Source organism: Taudactylus pleione, unplaced genomic scaffold (assembly GCF_031769625.1).
Source record: "Taudactylus pleione unplaced genomic scaffold, aTauple2 ptg000935l, whole genome shotgun sequence".
Lineage (NCBI taxonomy): Eukaryota > Metazoa > Chordata > Amphibia > Anura > Myobatrachidae > Taudactylus > Taudactylus pleione.
The window spans coordinates 757,219-769,914 of NW_028285336.1; the positions used below are offsets into that span (position 1 = coordinate 757,219).

Here is a 12,696-nt window from a genome sequence, read left to right on the forward strand (position 1 = left end):
TGGTACCTTGCACGTAGTACACATAAGCTGGAGAGGAAAGTCACTCTCAGACATGATGGTAAGTATGTGACCCCTCTCACTGATACTTATTAGTATAGTGTAAGACCACCCTGCAATCACCGCACCGCAAGGGCTTTAGCAGAAAAAGATCAGGGACAGTGAAATGGCTGACAGTAGAAAATGAAAGTACAGGCAGCAGCGCTAGCAGAAGTCACATACAATGCAAAGAAAATCAATTCCTGCACTATCAGCGCTGATACTCAACTACGCAGACACGGAGCCTGGTAGGACACAGCGCTGCATACACAGACCTGAACCCAACGGAGGAGAGGTATGCCGGGGGACCCAGACTGCGATGCCACCGCTCCAGACTTCCAGCAGCGTTCACCATGCGTCTTGAAAAGATGGCCACCGAGGAGCATAGAGGAGGCTGGCCTGGGGGAGGAGCACTGCCACAGGGCCAGTCAGCACAGTGCAGAGAGGGCTGTGTGCAGTGGGGGAGGCGCCGGCTGTGTACAGGGAAGGCGCTCTCCCCTGGCATGCAATTAACCCCTGGGACGCCGCAGTGCTACCGCTCAGCCGCGGTCCGCTGTCCCCGGGGGGTAGTGGAAGCGCAGGTTAGGTACCTGGCTCCACGCTGCAGCCAGTCCCCAGGGAGCCCCCTGCCTGGGGACTCTGGACCATGTTCCAGCAGGGTCCCACCGCGGGACCCCGCTGCTTACCTGCTGCCCCCTTGGATCCGGCAATGGTCCCAAACACCTGGGATCACCGCTAGCTGTGACCCCAGATGCTTACCAGGCGTTCTGGTACCGGCGGGGGTGTAGGGAAGACAGCATGGACGTCAGCACTGACTGTCCATGCTGTACTTCCAGATGTGCAGCCACAGCTGCATTGAAGAAAACTTCAGGGGCTATTCTTAGCCCCCCTCTAACAGGTGCATCCGACTCCAGCCGCAACCAAACGAAACTCAGATGCCTTGGCTCGGGGGCGGGGTATAGGAGGGGGACCCTAGTGCATCCTGGAAGGCTGAAAACTTAACTCTATGGTGCCCGATGCCTGACGTCATCACCTATACCCCAAGGTATCCTGTGGATACCCTAGGGACCCTGATGTAGAAAGTGTAGCTGTTGGAAAACATTATTGTTGATGTTAACTAATTACTTTGCAAACTTGTCAAATTGATCAAATAAATATTGTGTGGCAGAGCAAGTGACAAAAATTGTGTGTGGGGTGGACAACAGAACATATGAAGAGATTGGTCAGCAGAGCACACAAAACAAGCAAGTGCTACCAAACAGAAAATGTCTTACTCTAAAAAAAATAATTGGAGAGGAATATAAAGTGGTTCAAGTCAAAAAGCCTGCCAGTCGAATTGTTACTTAGTATAAAAAGTGAGAGTGCAGAAATAAATATTATTATACTTTAAGACTTTTGCCTCCTCAAACTCCTCTAACCCTCATCTTTTTACCAACTTCCACTCAAACATAGAAGCAGATTTAAAACAAAATGTGGAACTTTTAATGAGTGGTTGGCAGACATGAACAATGGGAGAAAATAAAGTCCAGGGATGGCACTAAAGTGCAAATGGGAACTGAGGTGAAGCAATGAGTAAAAGTCCAGGTAGTGGCAGATAGGAGCAGTCCAGTAATCCGGGTCTTGTGAGGCTGTAATGAATTGCAGGTTTGAAGTGAATTGCAGGCTGTAGTGAATTGCAGGCTGAAGTGAATTGATAATGTCCAGGGGATTAGCAAGTGGAGGCAGGGTGCAGGGTACAGCTGACACAGGTACTCAGGCAAGGGAGAGGCAATAGGAGGAGGCAGGGGATTCCAGCAGGGTGTGGAGCAGGTCAGGTAAAGCAGGCTTAGGCAGAGATCCAACAGGCAGGCGGACAAGCTCAGGAACTCTCTTTCAGCTTGCACTGAGAAACACATTGCACTGGCAATGCAAGGGAGCTCTGAACTCCCCTAAATATCCAGTGCTAAGCCGTGACTGGTCAGAGAGTGAGCATGTGACACACCAGGATTGGCCAACTAGGTCACATGGCTGAAGGCAAGATCGCGGCGCCCATGCCGGAGTGGAACGGAAGCACCGCCAGGCCTACCCAGCAGAGAGGGACAATATGCCCAAACAGGTCTACGCACAGCCAATGCTCCCCGTCAGGCACCAGCACCACCGCCAGATGCCCCCCGCCACAGCATCCTCACAGGTAACACCCACCGACCACCATGCAGAGAAACCCTGGTCGTGACAGTACCCCCCCCCCCCTTATGGGTGGCCTCAGGACACTCACCAGGCTTTTCAGGATGGGCAGTATGAAACTTCCTGATGAGTGCGGGAGCAGGGATGTCTCGGGAATCGGTCCAGCAGCATCCTTCCGTGCCGTAACCCCTCCAATCCAGGAGATACTGTAAACGACCCCTGCAGACACAGGAATCTGGGACCTGGGAGACTTCAAATTCCACGCCTCTTTCTGTCTGAACACAAGGAGGAACAGGAAGAACCTTGCAGAATTTGTTCATGATCAAAGGTTTGAGTAGTGAAATGTGGAAGGAGTTTGGGATTTTCAAATATGAAGGGAGCTGAAGGCGAAAAGCCACAGGATTAATTATTTCAGTGATGGAGAAGAGTCCAATAAAACGTGGAGCAAACTTCATTAAGGGTACTCTGAGCCGCAGTTTCCGGGTAGATAACCAAACCTGATCTCCAACTTGCATGCAGGGCACCTTTCTCCATTTTTTATCAGCCTGATGTTTGTAGCGAGAGGACGCCTTCTCCAGATCTGCACGTACCTGAGCCCAATTTGGCGCAAACCTCCGTACAGTATTGTCCACAGCTGGAACATCAAAGGCAGGAAGGCTTTGGAACTCGGGAACTCGGGGATGGACACTGTATACAATCTGGAACGGGGTTTGCTTTGTGGAGGAATGATATGAAGCATTATGTGCAAATTCAGCCCAGGGCAATAATTCAGACCAACTGTCTTGAGAGGATGACATGAAAATCCTTAGGAAGGTTTCAAGGTCCTGGTTAACCCTCTCCGTGGATCCATTACTTTGCGGATGGTAATCTTTAGAGAAGTTTAACTTTACTTGCAGAACGGAACACAGATCTCTCCAAAACCTTGCCACGAATTGAGCTCCACGATCAGAGGGGGTCCGTGGAGACAAAATATATGTTGGTTGAAGAGATGAGCCAAATCCGAAGCAGTAGGAAGTTTCTTTAGGGGAACATAATGGACCATCTTCGAAAATCAGTCTACCACGACCCAGATGGTAGTATAACCCTGGGAATTTGGCAAATCAGTCACAAAGTCCATGGAGAAATGAGTCCACAGGCACAACGGGATAGGCATGGGCAACAACTCACCAGCTGGGGCTTGATGCGAGGATTTGTGCTGAGCACATGAGGTACATGACGAGATGAATTCCAAGACATCAGCTTTCATCGATGGCCACCAATAGGCTCTCTTCAAGAGCTACAGAGTCTTTCGAGTACCAGAATGGCCTGCAAAGTGTGAGGAGTGAGCCCAGGTGAGAAGCTGCTTCCTTAACTCCGGGCCACAAAGGTTTTCCCAGTAGGTGGTTGCATTTGTATGGTGGCAAACACCCTTGACTCCAGCACGGGAGTACTGCACAGAATTTCAGAATTGTTGTTGCAGGAAAGAGACCTTGATAAAGCATCTGCTTTTTGATTGACCTTCCGTTCTGGAGCTCTCAGAGTAAGCTGGAAGTGAGCAAAGAATATTTCCCACTGGGCCAAGCGAGGACTTACATACTTGATATTTTTGAGGAAGAGGAGGTTCCTATGGTCAGTGAAGACAGTAAAGGGAAACTTGGCCCCTTCTAAGAGGTATCTCTATTCCTTTAGTGCCAACTTTACTGACAAGAGCTTTTGTTCTCCTTTGGCGTAGTTTTTCTCTGCAGGAGAAAATTTTTTGGAGAAGAAGCCACAAGGGTGAACCCAGTTGTCTTCGTAGCGCTGAGATAGGACGGCTCCCACTGCCTCTGATGAAGCATCAACCTCCAACAAGAAGGGTCTATCCAGGTCTGGTTGTCTTAGAACTGGGGCTGTAATAAACGCTTGATTCAACAGCTGGAAGGCCGTCTCTGCCTCAGGTGACCATAGAGCAGGACTAGCGCCTTTACGAGTCAGGGCCGTGATGGGAGCCAACAAAGAAGAAAATCCCTTGATAAAACGTCTGTAATAATTAGCAAATCCAAGCAGTCTCTGAATGGCTTTCAGAGTTTGGGGTCGGGACCAATCCAGGATTGCCTGAACCTTCTTGAGGTCCATTTCTAGACTAGAACCAGAGATGACATGACACTGGGTATGCTAAAGACACATTTCTCCAGTTTGCAGTAAAGATGGTTCTTCCTTAATCGAGATAACACCTCCTTCACATGTTTATGATGTTCTTCTGGAGAAGACGAGTAAATCAATATATCGTCCAAACAGACAATTACTGAGATATATAGTAAGCCCCGAAAAATTTTCATTTACAAATCTTTTAAAGACAGCAGGGGCATTACATAATCCGAAGGGCATCACAAGGTATTCAAAATGACCATCCCTGGTATTAAAAGCGGTTTTCCATTCATAGCCTGCACGTATATGGATGAGATTGTAGGCTCCTCGCAAATCTAGTTTTGAGAATATGACGGATCCTTTGACTCTGTCGAATAACTCTGTGATTAAAGGAAGTGGCTACCGATTCTTGACCGTTATATCATTAAGACCGCGATAATCTATACATGGTCTTAGGCCTCCACCCTTCTTAGCAACAAAAAAGAACCCAGCTCTGGCAGGAGAGGTGGAAGGACGGATAAACCCCTTCTCCAAATTCTCTTGGATGTACTCGGACATAGCTTTGGCCTCTCTGGCAAGGATAGAGGATAGGTACGACCACGAGGAGGCATCTTGTCTGGCAATAAATCGATTGGACAATCCCATTCTTTGTGAGGAGGCAAGATATTTGCCTGCTGTTCAGAAAAAACATCAGTAAACATTTGATATTCTTTGGGAATTGCTGGTGGTGTTAACGAGACTGTTCTCCTAACAAGTCATATCTTGGGAAGACAAGATTTTTGACAGTCAGCCCCCATGAAAGGATTTGCATTGAGCACCAATCTATCCTGGGATTGAGCTTGCGTAACCAGGTTAGCCATAAAATTATGTCTTGAGGGGCTTCAGGAATCACTAGGAATTTCAGAGACTTAGAATGCAATGCTCCAATACGGACCAGTACTGGCAGAGTTTCTTTGGTAAAAACTCCATTAGTCAGAGGGCGCCCATCTACAGCGGTCAAGGAAATCGAATGCTTGAGAGAAGAACAAGAAATCCGTAGTTTGTCAACTAGACTGGAAGTCATGAAATTTCCGGCTGCTCCAGAATCTAACAAGGCAGCAACAAAAACAGGCTTCGACTTGAAATCTAAGGCCTCATTACTCCTAACTTGATGTCCCCAGGGTCAGTTAGGAACGGGCATTTCCCGATTTACAGGAAAAGGAGGCCACCAGGTGACCCGCATCTCCACAGTATAGGCAGAGGTTTTTTAGCATTCTTCTCTGGCGTTCCTCTTTGGAGAGATGGATGTGATTCACCTGCATAGGCTCTTCATCTGTAGAAGGAGGAGATGGACGGGTAGTAGAGGGAGGAGTAAATGACTTTTGCCGTTCAGTTCTGTGCTTTTCAGCCTCACGTTCTCTGAAGCGTGGGTCAATCTTATTACAGAAGGAAATCATCATTTAGGTTAGCAGGAAGGTCACAGGTGACCAGATCATCCTTTAGTCGATCAGAAAGCCCATGCCAGAAAGCTGAGGTGAGGGCTTCCTCATTCCACTTGAGTTCTGATGCTAAAATCTGAAACTGTACTGCATATTGGCTGACAGGACGGGTTTCTTGTTTCAGTGTCATAATACTAAATGAGGCTGATACAGTACGTCCAAGCTCAACAAAAATCCTCCTGAATGATGTCACAAAGTCAGTGTAGTTATCCAGCAGAGAATCTGAACGCTCCCAGAGTGGGGAAGCCCAATCCAAAGCTGAGCCGGACAACAGAGACACGATGTATGCCACTTTAGTTTTTGCAGTGGGAAAATTATCAGGCTGTAAGGTGAAGTGTATATCACACTGATTCAGGAATCCATGACAAAGCTTGGGCTTGCCATCAAATTTACTTGGCATAGGAAGGTGTAAGCAGGGGGATGTCCTGTAACCTGTATTTGCAGACAAAGGAGCAGGTGTAACTACTGTTGCACTAGGAGTGGATAGAGTAGTTTGCAAATGATCCTGTTGTTTAGTTATTTCTTGCATGAGCAGAGCCATTTGGTGCTGCATAGCTTCCAGGTTTTCCAAACAGCCTGCGATGCACCAGAATAAATCCGTTCCAGACTCCTGTCCAGTGGCCAAGTCCATTGGGCCAGCGCAAACTGTGATGTTCTGGTTTTGTTGTGGGCCCGGGGTGGTGATAGGAGCAAACACAGAAGCAGATTTAAAACAAAACGTGGAACTTTTAATGAGTGGTTGGCAGACATGAACAATGGGGGAAAATAAAGTCCAGGGATGGCACTAAAGTGCAAATGGGAACTGAGGTGAAGCAATGAGTAAAAGTCCAGGTAGTGGCAGATAGGAGCAGTCCAGTAATCTGGGTCTTGTGAGGCTGTAATGAATTGCAGGTTTGAAGTGAATTGCAGACTGAAGTGAATTGATAATGTCCAGGGGATTAGCAAGTGGAGGCAGGGTACAGGGTACACTTGACACAGGTACTCAGGAAAGGGAGAGGCAATAGGAGGAGGCAGGAGATTCCAGCAGGGTGTGGAGCAGGTCAGGTAAAGCAGGCTTAGGCAGAGATCCAACAGGCAGGCGGACAAGCTCAGGAACTCTCTATCAGCTTGCGCTGAGAAACACATTGCACTGGCAATGCAAGGGAGCTCTGAACTCATCTAAATACCCAGTGCTAAGCCATGACTGGTCAGAGAGTGAGCATGTGACATGCCAGGATTGGCCGACTAGGTCACATGGCTGAAGGCAAGATGGCGGCGCCCATGCCGGAGCGGAACGGAAGCACCGCCAGGCCTACCCAGCACAGAGTGACAATATGCCCAAACAGGTCCATGCACAGCCCATGCTCCCCGCCAGGCACTAGCACCATCGCCAGATGCCCCCGCCACAGCATCCTCACAGGTAACACCCGCCGACCACCATGCCGAGAAACCCTGGTCATGACAGTGTGTACGCAGACCCTTCCAATATTGATTGACAGTAATTGCCATTTGTGGGTGGTGACGGGGGTGGTCAGGCGAACGCAGGCGTTATAACGCCATTATAGGGGCGTGCATATTTAAGGCAGTGCTATGGCATATGCAGCCATACCATAAGCTGTACACAGGAAACGGCCAAAATCCTGCGTCAGGTCAGGTCAACCACTATTATGCTAATGGGTCCGATGTTTCTCGATGTTACCGATGTTTACGCTATCTTCCGTGCTGATGAGGCTGTGAGTAAAGGGAAATGGGCGGCTTAATATGGGGCTGGGCATCTGCATCTCCGTGTGTGCACTGATTAGCATATTCTCGGTGCGTGCGTCTGCATCCGTGTATTCCTTGTTGAATCAGGCCCTCAGTTCACTTGATTATGCCACAAATAGATGAACCCAGTTCACATAATTATTACACAAATTAACTGCTGCACCAACCAGTTCCCATGAATTTGCCAGAAATTGATGCCGCTGTCATGCTGACAGGGGATGGCGCTGTCATGCTGCTGGGAGATGTCACATCAGGGGGCGGAAAAACAGGAGTCAATGGAAGGTGGTTGCCAGCCCTGAAGGGGGCACACTGACCTCCTCCATTGCTCCAGGTTCTACTTTATGGACCTAGATCAGGAATAAGCACGAAGCCCACGGTGCATGTGCCACTATCCTCCCTCTTCCAGGGCGCCCACCGCTGAGTCCAGTCTCTAGGGACAATGTAGCGGAAAGAGTGTGTCTGGGTGCTGCTGGAAAGTTGAAATTGAATGTTGAGTGGGAGGGTGGAGAGAGTGTTGGTCTGGGTGCTGCTGGGGTGTTAGTAGTGAATGCAGGGGGTGGCTGTGTATCTGGGTGCTACTGAGGTGTTCAAAGTTAATGTGGTTTAGAGGGATTGTGTGTGAGTGGTACTGCGACAAGGGTATTGGTAGTGAATACGAGCCAATGGAGGATGCACCAAAACTTGCCTCTGGGATCCTGGTATGATCTTATGCCCCTGAGTCACATTGTTTACTGGCAGCTCCTTTGTGAATCTCCACACTTGTGCTGACACTGACAGAGGAGTCACTAGTATTTGTGACCTCCCCCAGCAGCGGCGCTAAAGTCAGTGCTTTTTTTGGCATTGTCTGCTGGCGGCTCTTCTGGTCAAAGAGTGCAAGGCAATATGGGGGTGGGTGGCTGTGTCTGCAGACAACCGCTTGGAGCAGTAACATCCTGGACACTAACCTATGATGTTCAGTTTCTCTCTCTCTAAATATATCATATATATATATATATATATAATATATATATATATATATATATATATATATATATTATCTCTCTCTCTACATTTCTAATTGTTTTCCTGTTGTTTGTATTAAATAAAAAAAATTATAAGGACAATTCTTTCTTTGTAAAGTCATCTTGATGCATCCCCTCAATTTATTTTAAGTGAAGTTATAGTTTTATCATTGTTTATCAATTTCTTTGATTTTTTTCTAATTTTCAGCAATGACATGTAAAAACTATAATTGGCAAATACATTGTTTCACAATCTATTTCCTTATTGGTGAGACGTGCAGTGAAACACGCCTTCCTTCTTACCTTTAGAGCGTCTCTTGTGAAAGATGGTCTGACACAGAAGGATTAGAAGGAAGGTCAGGAGACTAAAGATGCCCACACAGCAGATCAGCACTGCATACATATACAGGTCTACAGGAGGAAGAGCGGGTAAGAGTATATGTAATAAAAACATAATAATATCACAATTCACATCAAATACAGATGAAAGCTGACAACATATTTTAGAGTGCCATAAAATAGTTTATGGCAGTGGTTCCTAAAATTTTTAAATCACAGCGTCCTAGAGTATAAGAATTTTTTTCATGGCACCCAAAGGCCAAAAGTTTCTTATTGAGAAACTCAGAAAAAAATATTAAAATAAGTAAATTGTTCTTACCAATCACCCTAAGGGTCAGTTATGTGGTAGTGGACAGGGTCGCACTTCTGCAAGTCCACATTTTTTATAATTGGCAGCTACCAGCACTGGTTTTGCCATTCGCATTGACCATAAATAATTTGATTTGCTCCTGGACCACCAACCTGTGACACCCATGCCTGGCGGCACCCAGTTTGGGAAACACTGTTTATGGCAATGGGATCCAACCTGAGGGAGGCTTTTTCGATCAGAGTTAATGCAAGTTATATGATTAGATTTCCATATTGCTCAGGTTATATTTAATTTGATGAGTAAAGAGTTTTACATTTTAACTTAGCCAAGCTGATCTTGGGGTTCAGAGATTGTTTACGGCATCTACTGTATAATCTACCCTTATACAATTCCATTTATCCAACATGACATTTCTCCTATCCTTTATTCAGTTTAATTATAAATATAAGTTAAAATCAAGATAGTTAAATAAAGGTTTAAGCAGCAGTCCCATGGAAATAATAAAAAGGTGTATATTCTTTAAGAATTATCATGGTTTCAGACCACAAGAAGAATGTTGGTATTTACCATTTTTCTTGGTTTGTTTATTCAATCTGCTATTAATAATTTATCATTTTGCAGTGTTATGGACTACCATGGCAACCAAAGTCACATATCCCATAAATCAGGGAGAAGAGAACGTCCAGGAAATTCACGAATATTCAGTCCACATTGACTTAGTAAGTTGCCCTCCTGCATCTTTTCAACTAGACAAATCATACCATCATGGACTTAGGGGTCTATTTACTAAGCCTTGGATGGAGATAAAGTACCACCAATCAGCTCTTAACTGTCATTTTTCAAACACAGCATGTGACATTGCAATTAGGAGCTGCTTGCCTGGTACTTTATCTCTGAGCACTTTATCTCCATCCAAGGCTTAGTAAATAGACCCCTGCTTACTCCCTACGCATGATGTTGTAATTTGTACCATTGCGCCACGGGGGCAGGGGTGGGTTTACGCAATTTGCCCCTCCCTTTGCCACCTACAACTCCCTTCTGGGAAACTCTCCAGGAGGGGAGAAAAAAAATAAGCAACACAAACAGTTGTGCAGGTCTCAGAGAAGAGTTCTAGGAGGTGGTTTAGTTAAATGTAAAAAAGCTAATTTGCATATGGGCATATTTGTGTCTGCAAATATACTTTTGAGATATATGTAATACTAAATCTAGCAATAGATGCGCCTGGAGCCATAGCTGACAGCTTTTAAACTGATTGAGGGCGTTCTTGCACATTCTTTCCTGCATCAGCTGATGGTAATATGTGATAGGGAATGTGGCCATGGGAAGCTCAGCGGCATGACTATGACAAAGCTGATGAGACCATGCTCTCTGTCTGTTTCTTACATAAAAACATATTTATCATCGTGTTGTATGGAAACCCCTCCTAATCTTCTGCAAATTGGGATAAAGGTATTAATACTAGTGGATCAGTCCCCTGAAATAGAGGCGCCAAGAAGGGGAGAGCGGGTTCTACTTACCTGGGCCCGGGCTTGTGGGAGGGGCCCGGCTGGGGCCCAAGTCAGCGACCCAGGGCCTCAGAGGTAAGCTAGGGGAACAGTTACTAATTACCCGGGCCTTGGTTTGTTGGAGGAGCATCAAAGTCCAACAATGCCCTTACCTGTCAGAAGCAGCAGTCTGTGTCTCCTCAGCCAAGCATACGCTGTGTGCTGAGCTGCAGTGGGGTGGGAGCCTGCTGCCACTGAGCAGGTCTCCTCTGTGCCGGAGTGGGTGGGGAGCGATCACACTGATCGCCCCCTCTCCCTTGATTCGGCCCTGGTTGAGGGGCTCACAGTTCAGTGCTGTAAAAAAAAAAATTCTCAGGGGGTGTGACCGTGCCTCCCACGATTAGGCCATCCCCCAAAAAGTATCCGGGCCCATCCAAGCTTTCTACGGCCCTGCTCTGCCCACTACCTCTACGGCCGTGACTGTATAGCTACGCAGCCACAGCGGCACATCAGGCAGCAGAAGAAAGGAGACTGCTGCTGCAGCAGTCTCCTCGCACTGCCTGATGTGCCTTCTGCGGGTGCATTACTATATAGGTGCGGGCGCAGCGTTAGTGAGGCAAGGGAGCAAAGAGAAGTGTGTGTGTGTATGTGTGTATGTGTGTGTGTGTAATAAAGTCCAGGTGAACAGTTTTATATGTTACCTTGAAATAAAGTCCAGCTGAACAATTTTCTCTCCTCAGTCACTGTAATTGTAGTAACTGCAATAAATAATAATAAAAATAAACAAATTAGAATACTACAGCTCTAAGACATATTAGGGGTGGGAGGGGAATTGCCACAAGCTTTATATCTACCCACATTATGGAAATTGCGTGTGAAATCTACTATAGGTAGGCTTACCATATCATCCCTGTAAACCAAGACACTCATGAACTACACAGGTTCTGTTACACATCCATCAGTATACCGTTTAAAGGATGTTATGATAAGCCTAATTATAGGCGATTCTATAATGCTGACCTAAAATGTTGCAAGCCCGACACGGGACTAAATGGTGCGGGGTGCGGAGGGTTAGGGTTAGGCTACAAGAAAGGAGGGTTAGGGGGAGAAGGGGGGAGGGTTAGTATACTTACCCGACTCCTGTTGGGATACCGACCATCGGGATGTCACTGTCGGTATTTTGACAGCTGGTTGCTGGCAAATATATGGCCACAGATGAGCAATGTATGACATTTATGGTCCTGTCCTCACAAAGCTCTTTTATGGGACAAGAATCACTCATTAATCAACTTCCATGCTGGAACATTATGTAACTAAAGACCCCTACTACTTCCTCTTATCTGAATGGAGAGTATTGTTCTATATGTATAGCATAATGGAGATAGATTGCACCTGGCTTACTGGTAGCCTTGTGTCTTGCTGCCTCTTTTCCGGATCCACAGCTGTGTGTAGCTGCACCCCTCCCCCTCACTACTATTACCCAAACTCACCCCCACACACCCACCCCACTACTTATTATACTGCCTGATTTCCTCCTGGCCCCTGCTATAATGCCTACTGAAAATAACTTTAAAACATGACATCTTAATTTATATGTGTTGTTTATTTTTCTGTTCTATATTTACCTTCTTTTCAATAAAATTATATTTAACAAAAATAAAAAACAGAACAACCACTAGTGTAACTATAGGTTTTTAAGTATGTTTAAATAGTCAGTTTCTCTGTCACATTATTGTTAACTTCATATTCTCCAAAATAATGATTTAATACTCAATGATGCTTCTGACCACCAAGTGCAAGGGTCATGTGACCTCATCCCAGCGCCCCTAACCACTTGCTGCTTCTTTTCACTCAGCTTTGAAGTTCTAAAAATTATATAGTGCACAACTGGTTACATCAGGAATGTGATAGGCAGCTCCCAAACAGACTTTACTGTTCCCAACCAAAAGCAAAATGCTAAGTATTTTGTTGAAAACTAGAAGAAAAATGTAATTGTAATCGCTTGTAAAGCCGAAGAAAGAATGCATACAATTCTG

At 46.1% G+C, this 12,696-nt stretch overlaps 1 protein-coding gene across 3 annotated transcripts in view; it reads right to left on the reverse strand.

Annotated features, from left to right (window-relative positions):
- The window catches only part of VSTM4 (V-set and transmembrane domain containing 4), a 122,495-nt gene that overhangs the window by 77,433 nt on the left and 32,366 nt on the right, over positions 1-12,696 (reverse strand). For all 3 annotated transcript variants that reach the window (XR_015872981.1, XM_088459779.1, XM_088459778.1), the window contains exons 3-4: positions 11,362-11,418; positions 8,831-8,938 (exon numbers count right to left, since the gene is read on the reverse strand). Coding sequence is in view for 2 of the 3 variants with exons in the window: in XM_088459779.1 (XP_088315905.1) it covers positions 8,831-8,938; positions 11,362-11,418 (165 nt within the window). In the remaining variant the exon portion in view is untranslated. The remainder of the gene's footprint in view (positions 1-8,830; positions 8,939-11,361; positions 11,419-12,696) is intronic.